The sequence below is a fragment of the Seriola lalandi genome, unplaced genomic scaffold (genome assembly GCF_002814215.2).
Source record: "Seriola lalandi dorsalis isolate HSWRI2012SDOR001 ecotype SW California unplaced genomic scaffold, Sedor1 jcf7180002054285, whole genome shotgun sequence".
Classification (NCBI taxonomy): Eukaryota; Metazoa; Chordata; class Actinopteri; order Carangiformes; family Carangidae; genus Seriola; species Seriola lalandi.
The window spans coordinates 394869-410523 of NW_019524838.1; the positions used below are offsets into that span (position 1 = coordinate 394869).

At 41.0% G+C, this 15655-nt stretch overlaps 1 protein-coding gene across 1 annotated transcript in view; it reads left to right on the forward strand.

Annotated features, from left to right (window-relative positions):
- The window catches only part of LOC111654665 (zinc finger matrin-type protein 4), a 51283-nt gene extending 36264 nt beyond the window's left edge, over positions 1-15019 (forward strand). Inside the window, exons 6-7 of the mRNA XM_087173840.1 lie at positions 599-695; positions 12263-15019. Of these exons, the coding sequence (XP_087029966.1) occupies positions 599-695; positions 12263-12284 (119 nt within the window). The 3' untranslated portion in view covers positions 12285-15019. The remainder of the gene's footprint in view (positions 1-598; positions 696-12262) is intronic.
- Positions 15020-15655: the final 636 nt, after the last annotated feature.

Here is a 15655-nt window from a genome sequence, read left to right on the forward strand (position 1 = left end):
CCTCCCATCGCTCTTCACCCCACTCTGTCACTATCTCCATCCTCATCCATCTATTTTTGGGTGTTCATCTCTACCACCTGCAAACCCTCTAATTAGTTCACATCTGTGTCTGAGCCGCACCATCTCAAGCACACATTCGCCAATACAATACAAATATGCATGCACACACGCACAGCCATACACAGTACTACACTGTTCTTTTCTTACTCCTAGTGTCCTAATTCTTCTCACCTTATTGAAATTCAGCTTTCAAAAAGGCACCTTCGCACACACTACAAAGAGGAAGGCAGTGAGCTAAGGATCTAAAAATGTTACTGGCTTTCTGCTAATGATTAGTCTAATCAAATCTTTTTGCAGATGCACTCTAATTAGGAAAATTAGCCTGCACTGCAGAGTTTAAAATTAGACAGTTATTTGGTGTCAGTTCAGATTTTTATTGTTGCTCGTGTTGGCCTCAGTGCCGCTGCGGCTGCTGATGATGGTGATGATGATGATGATGATGATGACAGCTTTCAAGGGTTTTTATGAACCATACTTTTAGAGAATGCCCTCCCAGTAACCGCTGTACCTGTGTGGTTGTGTGTCTGTCTCTCTCCAGGGCTGCGCAGTAGTTACTCCTGCAGTGTCTGCAGTGTGGTCCTCAACTCCATTGAGCAGTACCATGCACATCTCCAGGGCTCCAAGCACCAGAACAAGTGAGTACAACAACTTTGGATGGATGGATGGACGGACGGACACTCAATCAAATCCTAAGACAGACAGGCAGACAGGTTTCAACTTTCCAAAACAGACAATCCAACAGTCACGCCCAATTTATGCAGCGATTGGCCAGGTGTGCAGAGGTGTGAAAGTGGGCGGGATCTGAACTTCTCTCTCAGGGTCACCTCTTTCAGCATTCACACAACTACTTTAAGAATTAATCGTGATTACAGAGTGCAACACCATGACTACACTTGAGGAAAGACTGTCTGAAAGTGTGCGCCTCATTGCCATTGGAACAATTCATTGCACTGAGACTGGTGTCATGTGGCCAGAATGAAGCTATGATGTTAAGTGTGGCCATTGAAAACACATGTAAACACTTTTGAACTGAAACACACTCTTCTCCTAGTCCTGCATGATTAAGATGATGGATATGATGTCACAGTACGTGGAAGTTGCCGATGTCATTTGGCTGCCAGTGTGCATTTACATGAAAACAAAGCTACGACGGCAAAAATCTGTCCTGCAGTCACCTGCACGAACAGGTGGAGTAAGAATTCAAGTGACTGTCCTGGGCTAAACAGACAAGGTATGCTTGGAACGGTTTGTCATTAAGCTGATCCAGCTACATCCAACATTGTTTTTTTTTTCTGAGACAAGAAGATTGAAGCCTAACCATTTATACTGTGTTGTGTGTCAGCTAATGATACAGGGAAAAGGCTGAGGGACTGACAGTTCCATTTAATACTTAATGCATTGTATTAAAATGCGTGGGATGTGTAGGGGCTTTAAAATTTGAGATATCTGTAGACTGATATACTTATTTAAGATGCACATATACAATAAGCCATGGAAAGAGATGTGGGGTAGAGTGGGGCAGCATAATGGAAACAGGGTTATTTATTCTAGAGTATGACGATCATACAATGAGGTTTGGTCATTGTCATTACTTACTATAGAGAATGAAATCACAGCCAATGTGAGGGAAATTATTTCCACCAGAAGGAAGAGAGCATGTGATAGAACAGTTACATTTCATGCATTTACAATGGGATAGCTGTGGGCATGGTTATAGGCAGTGAAGTGGTGTGTATCCGTGTGCATGTGTGTGTGTGTGTGTGTGTGTGTGTGTGTATGTACATGTTTGCGTCTTTTTGTATATAACATGATGTAGTGGAAATTAAGTGCATTATGAGTGGAGTATTTGTCAGATAAAATGGTGCTTGAGGATATAAATTTGTTGTTGCCGCTGTTTTTTGTTTTCTTTCCGTTTTTGTCTTGGTGGATTTGGGGCTCTTCAGCTGAAATAACTGTATTTATCCACCCTAGAGCATAACTTGTCTGGGCTGCACACGCCAAACTTCTGCCAACAAGTTAACTCTTAGAGAGTGGTGGGTGTAGTGAAAAAAACAAGAATGAGAAATGCAGAGAGTGAAGGACGAGGAGATAGACAGAAAGTAAATAGGATAGATTTTCTTTTAGCCAAGGGCAAATACCAAATGGTTACATCCACTGGTCGCTGTGAGGAGCAAGAGATCTGTATTATTTATGATGGGAATCATCATGTATGCTACATTGACTTCACAGTATGTATCCATCATAACAAAAAAATCACTTGTATAGTGAGTTTCGAGACTTATTGTTTATAAAATAATACGAAAACCTGGTGATAGATTGACCCGTACCCTGACTTGATCCACTAATAGACTAACATGACTGACATGCAGAACACAATACACACAATTCTTGACACATCAAGGAACTGAAACAAGATTTGTGCAAATGAATGAAACTAAAGCTAGAGATGACGTACAGAGGTAACACTGTGGTTGGACTGAAAACAGCACATCGTGAGGCATTAAAAGGGGAACATTAAACCCAAAACCCAACTGTCAAACTTATCTTTCTTTTACCCAGTGAGCGAGTGAGAGAGCCATCTTTCCATTCAGAGAGCTTCACTGTGATTTGCTGAGGTGCAGGAGATAGCGGCTTACATCAGTACAACAGAAATGAAAGGTTACTTGATGCTGATGTGAAGTTTTTATTTTTTTCTATTTTTTTTTTTTTTAGCAGAGAAAGACATTTGACAGGTGTCGTGTGATTGAACGTTCTCAGCAGAAATCATGAAAAGGTTTGGGGATGACCATAGGTAACTGCATTAATATACAGAATTTGGAAAGAGACGTTAAGTAGGAGGGAAATTTGCAATGTCCATCAACTATGATGTGCCACTCAGATATACTGAACACTTTATATAGTTCTTTGCTAATACAACAGTGGAATTCACTCACTCGCACTGTGTTGAGGTGTAAAATATTTCTCCACAGAAGCTGTAAATCATGGAAAAAAATGTCGGCTCATAACTCGTCTTTACCCTCACAAAGCAGAAAAGAGCGCAGACACACTGAAACAGTGATGTTTATGAGAGAAAAAGAGAGAGTGTGCAGGACTGATGCACACAAGAGAGAAAGTGCCGTATGCACCACCGACACACGGAGACAGATGGGAAGAGAGATGCAGAGAGACAGAAAAACACATCGGGTTTAAGACAGAGGCCAAAGAAATAAAAAGGGCAAAGAGATGAAAAAAGACTGAGATAAAATTGATGAGGAGAGACAGGCGGGCATTGAGAAATGTAGTAATACAGACAGAAGCAGTATGTATTGGAGACAGAAAGGTGCAAAGAGCAGAGAAAAGTAAGAGAGAAAGTCTCCTTACATTGTCCTGAGGTGGAGCCAGAGAGTTAAAGAGCAGATTTGGAGTGGGCATTGAAGTGAACACAGCGTTGCTCATAGCCACAGGGCTTTGCTGCTTAGGATGGAGAGGATGGATCGACAGGGCATCGATGGCGGTGAGAGACAGATTGAGGAGGTACAAGGCAGATTTACAGGGGTGGTACTGATAGGTCACTGGATAGAATGGGGGAAATTCCCTCATCCATCTTATCACTCAGGCTCACTGGCAGTGGTCGGAAGTGGAAGAGGTTTGGTGGAGAAGTGTGCGGTGCTGAGCTCCAGTCTTATTTCACAGTAGTGGAATTAACTCAGGATTGTTCACAGGGATGCCAACAGGAGGAGAGGATATAATACATGACATTTTGTGGCACAATGAGTGTTTGGTGACATCTTAAAGGAATAATAACGTTTTTCTGAGAGGTTTAGGTATGGTAAGGAACCTAATAATGAATCTTTGGATAAAATATAGATTATTAAATTAATAGTTTATAGAAAAGCAGGTTTGTGAGACAGTAGTCAAGTTGGTAAAGAACTTCACAGCCAGAGTTCAGTGTCCACATTGAGCTCTAGATACTGATGTTTTCTCAAGAGCTCACAGTTTAAAGTTCATTGCTCGCAGATATTCACCCCGATTTTTTTCAATGGACAACAAATCAGTGTGAACTTGTTTACACAGAGATTTTATGTCAAGTGTAGTTTATAATAAACAAGGTCTTCCTCTGATGTGCACATCTGCATAAATACGACATGCAAGCAATGCATTGCAAATGGTAATTTTTTTATCATTCCAAAATCCACTTTTTATTCAGATGTTAGAATTATTGATTTGTAAAATCAAATTTTTACCCATGATAAATTCATTGACTTTTTAAAAATATAAACCCAGACTAATGACACTTTATGGGGAATGAGGCAACACTTTGTGATATCTGGGGCGGAAGCATTACTGTGGCTAATTATGTGAGACTTGTATTTCAAATCTAGTTATATAAATTTATATGTTCATATGCAATTTAATAGCAGAATTGTAATTTTGTTTGACCAATTAAACTTCCAGATATAATTTGTTTGACAAAAATTATATCTGTAACTTAAGCTATTCTGTATTTTAATGCTCCAGTGCCACGGACTGTGTGTAATACCCTGAAGCAGTGTCTGCAGGATTGCAGACTTACAGACTGTGTGCATTAAGTGTAAAAAAAGTCCATGAGAGAGCCCTCAAAGCACAAGAGATTTTACAGTGCGACAGCCCTGAGCACTTGCAGACTTATCCCGGATGCACGCTGACTTCTTTTAAGTGCACAAGAGTCAACACCGGTACTGGAAATAAGCCTCGCCAGCTCTGTTCCACTGCTGTATCGATCCTCTGGGAAACATAGAACAACACCAAAGGTTCCACCTCATTGACCTCACTTCCTCTGCTTTCACCTAGTCACTCAGGTGAAACGCAGTACGTGTACATGAGTGTGTGTTAGAAACCATTTCACTTCATACCCTACACACTCCTACATCAATGTGCATTACGTTTTATCCTTTGTAACACAGGCGTTGGTTGCTATCATATCATGCCCACATACTACTCTGTCACACTATATTGTGCAGCACATTGTGCAAAGTGTCACTTTTCTGCTGACATGGGAGATTAAATTCACTCATGCACACACACACTCTGGCTGCAGCACAAATACGGGAGTAGACAACCTCTAAGGCATTGCAAGTTTAGAAAGAAGAGGACATAAGGGCCCTTGAATAAGGGCTGTGTGTTCGCGCATTAGTGTTGGTGTATTTTTGCAGCACATGGCATGAGTACAAATGTTTTTACTAATTCTGTTTCCTTTAAGAACAAGTCTGATTATAGAGTGCTATGCTGCACAAGCACGTTTTGCATTTGTGTATAGCTGTGTGTATGTGTGTAAACGAAGAAATGTGAGAGAGTACTTATGGGAAAGAGGCTATGGAGATGTGCCGTTCATATCTCCGGGTTATTTACAGGGTGGACACGACTTCCCCGAAGTGACGAGAGATCTTCCGTCCTAACTTTGGGCGTGTGTGTGTGTTCATATGTATACTTGTGTGTCGTGTGTGTTCTTTCACACTCAGGATGAGCTTTGGCTTGTGTAAGGAGCTTTCCTGAAGAAGACGAAAACACGGCTGACAGCGGCAGGGGATTAGCTCTCACTGAAGAAACATCCATGAAAACTGTGTGTGTGTGTCTACATTTATTTGTGTGTACTTTTGTGTGTGTGTGTGTGTGTGTGTGTGTGTGTGTGTGTGTGTGTGTGAGAGATGTTTGGCATTAGCACTGTGTCATCATAAAACAACAACAGATTTCTCTGTTCGTTAAACAGCTGGATGGATCTATCTGCCAGCTTTCCTTATCTATACCGTGCAACTGCTTCATACACAGTCAGCTGCAGGTCATTTGAAATGCTGCAGACTCCACACGGTCGCTACAGACTGGCTGCTGTAATTGGACCTGTACAGGATGATAACAGCAGAGATATAACTAGATAAACTAGGCACAACATTTTCACAGTTTACAGTGCGTGGCAATTAAGCTGGCCAGCAGACAGGAGCACAAGTGGCCAGCAGAAAGAACTGGATCAGATAGATGAACATTAAATCCCCATGTTGGTTCCTGGCTCAAGTTCTCTTAAAAACGAATGGCTAATTTAAAATAAAAATGAAAATTAAAGAATGAATATAAGGTTGTCAGCAGACAGGAGCTGAATTGTTTTTTCCAGCCGTTCAGCTGTGTGAAAAGTCTTGTGATGATCTGTTCTTATTGGTGACTTTATGCCTGCTCTCATATATGTGTGTGTGTGTGTGTGTGTGTGTGTGTGTGTGTGCATATATATAAGAGGTAACCTAAAAGACATCTCTATCATATTATATACTATTATCAATAATAGTATAGAAGCTGGAGGTGTCAAAGTTTTATGTACAATACAATTAAAATATACAGGTGGATGCAGTAAGCACTTAGTGAAAAGTTTCTGTTATTCAGTAATGTTTACATTTTTTATCTTATTAATGTATTCATTTATAGTTTTGTTTCCATGGAAGTCAGCAACGCTACAATACAATAACAACTTATGCATTATGTGTTGTTGTGCTGCAGTACTGTTATGCTCAGTCTCCTATGGGTTAAGATTAGTGCTGGGCGATATGACTTGAAATCAATATCACGATTATTTCAAACTTCGATTGCAAGTAGTGAACGATTACTTTTGTGCTTTTCGGTCTCTTTTTTTTTTTTTTATCCATGCACTCTTCATGTGTGGCAATGTGATTGTGTTCAAGTGATTTAACAAATTAGTGGTGTTAGCTTTGGTCACTGTTTGGTCATGTCACCCGCTTTGCTTTAAGTCAATGCAGACTTATGTTAGTTGGACAGGGCAGACGCTAACCCTGGACAGAGTATGTTTTATGGGGACCGTTCACGCACCAATGCGCTGGATATTAACCGAACAAACTGACACAGGCAAGATTAAGTCAGTGCGAGTTTCTAAATATTGGTTTTGATACTTTTTCTGTTCATTTCTCAGCCCTAGTTAAGATGTTTTTATCTATTTGTTTGTATATACACTACCAGTCGAAACTAGAACATTTCTACAGTTCTTATTGATTTGTAAGTCGTTCAAGTCCAGTGGTTCAATGGCAGGAAGGTAAGCGGTTAAACAAGATAAAACAACTAGTTAAGTTCACCAAGTGATGGGTTTACAAGTTAAAGCTTCTGTGCAGCAACGGAAGTAAATTAAATTGAACACTTTGTATGAAGGCAACACAAACAAACATGGCGCAGAACAAGGTCATTACAAACAGAAGGACTCTGTCCAGCCAAGCTCCAACCTGAGCTGGTACCTAAAAGAGGGGCTACTTCTATCACATGGACATGGCTTAGGTATGAAAAGGTTATTTGATGATTACCATCATTTTATAGGTTTATTTGTCGAGTATATGATTCAAAATGTAATAAGAGACAGGCCTTTCAATGTGATAATTTTTGTTCCTATTGTTCCTATTGTTAATATCCAGTGGTCTGAACCAGAAAATGTGCTCTTAAAGCATTCATAGTCACAGTACAGAATATCCTCAAGGCCATGATGGCTTTTATGCAACAATTATCAGCAAATGTATGCTGCCTGAAAAGGTTTTGTCCAAGTTTACATGCATTGAAATTAAGAAAAAAAAAAAAAAAAAACAGAATTAAACAAGAAAGAGCACTAATTAGATCCTTGGAGTCCAAAACAGAAAACAAAGCAACCAGTGCAGTTAACTTGATGGGAACTGTCAGCACGGTTGTATCTCTGACCAATGACACTGCATGGCTTTAACTACCCGTATAATATTATTCATGTTCACATCGCTCACTTGGATTTTATGGCCTTTGCTTTCTGGGTGCTTTTTCATTATACAAGTCCGACCTCTGGCCTGCCTTTATGTGTGTTTACGCGCATAGTGTGTGCTTGTGTACCAGTGTGTGTGTGTGTGATGTTGATGCTGATGTTAACGCAGGCCCCAAGGGTATGATGGTGAGGTCGGGGACAATCCATTTAGCCTACTCACCCTGGTAATTATTCAGCATCAGTATCACAGAGGACACATACACACAAACTACAAAACAAACTAATGCACATTTAAGCAGTGGAAGCACAGAGAGGAGGACGACAGAGCGAGAAAGAAAGAGAGAGAGAGAGAGGGCGGCAACGAGTGTGAGGGATTACAGTGCTTAGTGTAAAGTAACTCTGAATGCAAATGGTTGAACTATCGACTCACTAATTGAGCAGGCCTGCTGCATGTTCATGTGTGTGTGTGTTTGTGTCATGGTCTGAGTCTGAGTCTGTCTCTCCCTGCTTGAGGCAAGGTGAAAGGTTAATTCGGGACTGTCGCTGGTTAGCTGTCCTCACACATGCCTCCTCTGTCACACAAACACACACACACACATATGCAGACTCATGCCTTAGGCTGCCCTCATTTCCCCCGAAGGCACTTGTCTTCCCTCACACCTTCTGCCTAAAAATCACACAAACACAGCTTTTACGCACACACGCACGCACGCGCGCACACACGCACGCACGCACGCACACACACACACACACACACACACACACACACACACACACACACACACACACACACACACACAGCCCTGAGCATTGCTGTCTGTGATGTTAATAAGGTGAGGACGGGGGGGGAGGGGTCACGCCTGAATCATGACTCATAGCTCAGCTGCTTTAGCAACTGCAGGACTATGTTTACCTGACACACACACACACACACACACAGGGTGCCAAGGTGACCTTAACACTTCCCTCAGACACAGAGGTACATGCACTTTCTCTGCCTCTCTCTCTCTCTCACACACACACACACAATCTCATCCTCAAACAGTACATCTCACATCCCACTTGTGTGGCCTTGAGACACATTATTGGATTACTGTATTAACAATCACCTTCCCTAACAGACCATGACCTTTTTTTTTTTTTTTTTTTTTTACCCCACCCCCTGCCTCACCCACTACTTTCCCGCTTTCCACTTTCCTCTGTCACCTTTCCTGCCATCATCCGACTACTCATCATCTTGTACCTCCTACTTCAAAGACCGGCTGCATCCAAACTGTTCACTGTACAACGCACACACTAATAATAGTGTGTATGTAGATACATGTGCATTGTTGAGTATGTGTGTTAATATACAATGTTAGGGAAAAATTCTTATCATCGGTGGTGAAGAAAGAGCTCTGGAGTTCAGGATGTTTATTGATGCTTGATCAAGGAGAACGGAGGAATTGTCAGTACAGGTTTCTGTGCATGATGTCACCCCGATTCTGAAGGAGGAACCCCTGAGGATCATCTTTATACACGCAGAGAGATTACTGTAGATGGCTTACACTCCATAATTGGTCAAATATCTAAAAGAAGACGGAGAGGAGGGATGTGTGAATTCACTATTGGTTCGTTACCCATAAACAAGAAGACATGACTCTACATGGCCAGGTGCTGATTCTTAGAAAAACCAGCCACTTGTTACTGACCATCCAAGGTCTGCTGTTATCAACCCTGGCACCAGTAGTATCAGCAGAAAACCACGGCTGCGTCTGGAGGAGCCGCCTGAGCCTCTCAAGGCTTGTAAGATTTAGTGCAGTAGCTGTGGCACAGCGACCTAAGGCCTCACACTGACCTCTCACCCTGAGTCAGTCATTCATTAAGTGGAAAAGAGAAAATTCCCCCACATACAAATTTAGTATGGGAAAAGCAGTAGTATATTGGATAGCGGATGCTCCCATGATTCTTTGTACCATGTTGCTGTCATAGAAACAGCCCAAACAGCTGAATGAAAAGGCAACAACTCTCCTCTTCTAACATTATGAAAGCTCCCCTCTGCTTCTGCATCATTCAGCAATAATTAATCAGTTAATTGATTAGTCAACAGACAGAAAATTACTCAGCAGTAATTTCGACTATCTATTAAATCTACCAAGAGATTTGTCAAACAAAAGCTTCTCAAATTAGAATATTTGCTGCATTTCCCTGTTTGGTGTCATGGTAAATTGAATAGTTTGACTGCTGGTCTAAACAACATCCCCTCGGGCTCTAGAACATCATCAACATTTTACACTTTTGACGCTCTGGTCTAAACAAGTGATTGTCAATCTAGTGGTCGGAGACCCGAAAGCTGGGCGTTCACTGTACGTTTCTGAGCTGCACAACTGATCGTGCATGTTATTGTATAATAAATATCATTGGGGTCTGGACTGCTGGTCGTAATGTCTCATGAAGGGTCATGAAGCTTAATTTTAAAGGTCACAAGAGGAAAATGATGTAAACCACTGGAAAAAATTAATCAAAAAAATAATTGACACTCAAAATAATTTAGCTGCAGCCTTACTTCTGTGTGAAAGCGTTTGTTCAGTGTACATGGGAACACATACTGCACCAACAGTATGTATTACACTGTACACATTTATACACTTGCCCCTCACAATGGACTTGCTCTATTTTTGACCCCTCTTTCTGCCCTACACCGCTTTCTTACTGCCCCTCTCTTCTTGTTGCTCTTCCCACCGTCCTTGCTGCTACCTGTCCCCTCCCAGAGAATATTAATACTAATACTAATACTACACCCCCCCCACCACCACACACACACACACACACACACACACACACACACACACTCCTCAGAGAATCCAAAGTGCTGGATGAGTCCTGACAGAGCAGACAGGGTGTAGAGGCCATTGTTTTAACAGCCATTACCGGGATAGGTGCTGACAGCTATGGTGCCTGTGCATCCCTCCCTCTTTCTCGCACTCCGTCTCAGCTTTGGAAGAGTGTGAATGTGCGTGCGTGCACATGTGTTTGTGTGTGTGGGGCAACGCTCCAATTAGGACACAATCGAGGAGTGGAATTTTAACAAGGACAGTAACGAACACGCTGGAATTTGATGTGCTGTTTGGGGGATGTGTTTTCATTTCAGACTGAGACTGATGGGCACGTATGGAGACAAACTTTATGCGAGTCTGATTTTGTCTGTCTCTCTTAACCAGTGGTTCTCGAACTGGTGGGCGGGAAGGCAGAGAGCCACTGCAGGGGGGGGGTTTGGAGTGAAACTAAGTTGAACAAACATGATTTATAGGGAGAAAATAAACCAGACTTTGCCAATTCTGTCGCACTGACCTTTAGTCCAGTAAAATTCACCACGGATCCTTTTTTATTGGTTGCTTCCCCTCTCATTATTAATAGTTGATAAAAATGGGTGGCATGAACTTTTTTCAGCTTCTGAAGCGGGGCATGCCAGAGAAAGTCTGAGACCCACTACTGTAAACTGAGGTAAAAGCAGACAGGGCCAGGCTCATTCTGAGGCATAAACATTTCAAAACCGCATCATCAAACAAAGTTAAAAAGCACCTCAAACTGACAAGAGGAACAATTATGCAAAAAAGCAGCAGAGATGAAAGAGGTATTATATTACTTAGTGCATTCTTGTAGAAATTTCTGCTGTGATATTCAGGCAATTGAATAACTGAGACCAACTCTGAATGCTAATATGATATTTTATTTATTTTGCAGTTATACGCTGCAAAGATCAGCTGCAGAATTACTCAAGAGATTTAGTCTTTTAAACTTAATGTCCATATAAATCTTACTACAAATGCTTAAATAGTTAGGTGGGTGTTGCTTAGCATGAGCTCCATTCAAACTTATCTCTTTATTTTAATTAAATGTAGTGTGTTTGCCTCTGGAGTTGCTTTTGCTTCATGGCGATAAAGCTACAGAGTGCAGCCACAGCACCTGTCATCATGGCAAACAATCAGCAGCGCAAGATAAAGGCCAGAGCCACAGTAATTATCGCACCTTAAACACCAGGGTTTATGCTCCTATCTTTCTCCTTTTGTTTTAATTTGGGGGACAGCCAGATAGAAGGCATAATAGATGGCTGCAATTATGAGAAGATTGTGAAACAGGATTATTGGTTAATGCTTCACATACGGTGGAGCTGCTATTCCCAGTAAAATGCAAGTCTTTTCAGTGCGTTAGAGGAAATAAAAGCAATGTAGGGTCACAGTGTTACATCTCTGCACATTTGTCTTGTTACATTACCAATGAAGACTTTGTTTATTTTACTCATTATTAAGAATGGCATGAGACATGGATTTACATGTAAATGAGGATTACTTACCGGGGACAGAGCATGGCAGAAAGTGAATATCTTTCTCCCTAGTGGGCTTGATGTTCCCTGTGGTTAAAGAGCCCTGTCTTGTCAGATCTGCCAGTGTCAGGCACAAAACAAGACTAACAAATTTCCCTGTGTTTTGTTTTCAGCCTGAAGCAACACCAGCAGTAAGCCACCGAGACAGGCCACTCTGGAAAGAAGAAGAGATGAAGACGAGAGATTATTGGAAAAAAGCAACTCCAGCAAAGTGGACTTGTGTCAGACACCGAAGAGTATGAGAAAGTAGTGCAGAGTAACTTCAGTGTGTGTGTGTGTGTGTGTGCGTCTACGTGTGTGTGTGTGTGCGTGCGTGCGTGCGTGCGTGCGTGTGTGTGTGTGTATATATGGGTGTCATGGGCATCCATGCCTGCATCTGCAGTATGCATGTGTGGGTCATTGTGAGTGTGTTTATTTCTATCTTTGATCTAAAAATATATCTCTGAGATTTATTCAGCACCCAAGTGTTTGATATGAGTTCTCGACACCAACAGCCGTCAGAAGAACTGCGGCTGCATATTGCCATATAATTCCTGTGTGAACCACAATCCTAAAATTGAACTGATGTCGGTACGTTGCCCAGAGAGGTAATAACCATTACAATGATAGTCATAGCGCAGCAGTAATAATAACTCTGTAACTAGCCGTCCCCCAAGTGCTCTGACAGTGATCCAGGTCTGAGCACAGTCTTCTGCTTCTACATGCATTTCATATACAGCGACACTGATGGTGGCTCATGCATGGCTCTCTCTCAGACCACTTGAGACCTACTCAGGCCCACACTTTTAAAATCCAAGGACAAGATAACCCACAATGACCTCAGCCATTACAGATTGCATGATTTCCATAACTTTAAAAAACAAGGTATTTTCAGTTTTAAATCTTGTGTTGTCTATAAACGTAGTGTCACTTTTTTTTCAGATGGTGGATGTGTCATTTTGAAAATCCATCTTTTTTCATGTTCCAAATAATCATAAACCTGGAGATGTGGCAGGGTTACAGTACAGAGGGCAGTGGAGAGAAGCAGCACAAAGACTTTTAAACTCCAGCTCTGAGGTGATGGTCTGTGCAACTTTGTGACTCATATACTGTTGAAAACATTCCCCCAGCACTGAATACTGATGTCAGATGTAGTCCAGAGGTGACAAAAATTCTCTTCTCTGTTGAGATGGGCGACATGTAGATAATATTTTTGTTTTTTTTAATTTTTCTGTTGTTGCAATGGCCAGAGAAAAAATGTCACTCAAAATCCATGTAGCAGCCGATGTACAATACAACTGGGATGTAATTCAATGCATGCAAAATGTAAAACGATGCATTCACTTGCCTTTTTGAAACCTATTGCTTGCGCGTTTTGGCAATAGCGCTGCTTTCTAGTGATAGCTTCGTAATGCATTACTGCACATGCTTGCATCTGAACAAAGAGGTCACACATTTTTTTTAGTACTGAACAGGACTCTTTGCAACACCTAATTTATTCATCAAAAAAGGAAAACCTTTTAATATGTAGAAATTCAAACAGTCACCGCTGTTTAACACCCCTCCATCTGTAGTGTCCTCAGAGTGTCTGTAAAGTGAGTTTCAACAAATGGTTTGTAGCACCATAAGATGAGCAAAGAGGAGACCTGCTCCAGTGTCCTGTGCTGTCACCGAGATCGGCCCAAAGCAGCATTTTTCTATGAGCTGGGGAAAGGACTGAGAAACACAGCGCTCAATGCTAAGCTATCCGCTGTCAGTTCTTGTTGGTTCAAACTGGGGGTTTTTTTTTTCCTCTGTAAACACATTTAAAATGGTTTTATTTTGTGCTCTGTTCATTTCACGGTGAAGAGAGTGAACTACGAATGACCTGATTAGAAATTGTTTTTCTTCTGCAGACATATGGATGAGTAATGGTTTTTATGCAATCACAACGTAGTATTAACAACCATAACAATGTGGTTTTGAAGTGAAATAGTTTAACAAAGCAAAAAAAAAGTGGTTTGTGTAAATAAGAAGTAGCTGCAGGCGAAGTTTGTGTTTTAAGAAGTACAAGAGTTTTGTATTCATAGTGTTTATCTGCACTGAGCAACAGGCGATAAGGGAAATGTACTTCTTATGGATATTATTACAGAAAAATAAAAGTATGCTGCCACTGAAATGAGAATAAACTGTCTTTTGGTGGGTCATGTTTTCAATGGATAAGCATCAGTGAAAATTAAGTCATCCTGAACCGTGGAGTCAGTGATGAAGGACCAAAATCCAGCATGAAGTTAGACAGTGAGTGATCGTGCTCACACCAAGAGGGATTTTGATAACAGCTGTTTTCATGAGGACAACCACGACCATCACAAACACCGTCTCCCCAGAGAAACATCTGACATGTGACTGTTGCCAGTGGATTCATAAAACAACCAAAACAGCAACGCGGGACAACAGACTGTTGGAATTTAAAATGACATCTAAAATTACCAACCCCCCCCCCCCGTTGTCAGTAATGCCATAAGAAAAACACAAAAACAACAAGTCATTTGGAATTTTGCGATGTGCATCCTGACTGTTTTGATGATTATTTACACTGACTCTCTCCAGCACTGGTGTATTCACAATAGAAGCGGTGTCTGTGTGTGTCGATATCACATTCTGTGCAGAGGATGACTGTGCCATGAGTCACATATTTTAGCAGATGTTACATAATATTTGACAGAGATGTATCTATGGGTAGGAATTCTGTGATACGATGCTTGTGGGTGGGTGTCTGTGTATGTGAAGCTGTCAACTGCACTGGCAGTGGGAGACTCGCTGTAAGCTGTGTACTGTGAGCACATTTGTAAACCACACCTTATGAATACAATGAAGATGACAACTATATCTATTTTCTCTTGCAAAATCCAGACCTGTGTTTTTCTTTTTTTGGTCTGTTTGCGTTGCCGTGTGGATGTGTGAAATTTGCTTTTACTGGCAGCGATCAGCTGTTACCGCACATGCACAACCTCCAGCTCTGCAGTATCACCCACACTATAATATTTAAACTATTAATCTTGTTAATTACTCTCCTTTTACACTTAAGGTCTCCATCACGTATTTCCTTTCATAAACCTTTTTTTCTTGAATTTTCTATGAGACAAACTATGATACAGCAACTCAGCCAAAGGTATTAGTGTAGTTTTATACACAATATCAACAAGAGATCAGAAATGGGGAACATCAGATATAGAAATCAAGTGGTATGCATAAATATTTTTAGTTTAGAAGTGGGCAGGCGAGTTAATGAGCGGGGACCAAAAGTACAAAATGTGGACAATTTCATGCTGTCGAATCTGACTCTTTGGTGGCACAGAACTACTTATCACCCTATAAAAGTCTAGATCAATAGCCATAGAAATATTGTTTATTTTGAAATTTGACTTTCAAAATAAATGTGATAGTGATTGATCTTTTTTATAATGATATTTATTATTTTTACATAGACATTTTTGATAAAAGTTTACCCATAATGTATCACTGATGTCAGAAGAAATTTAACTTTG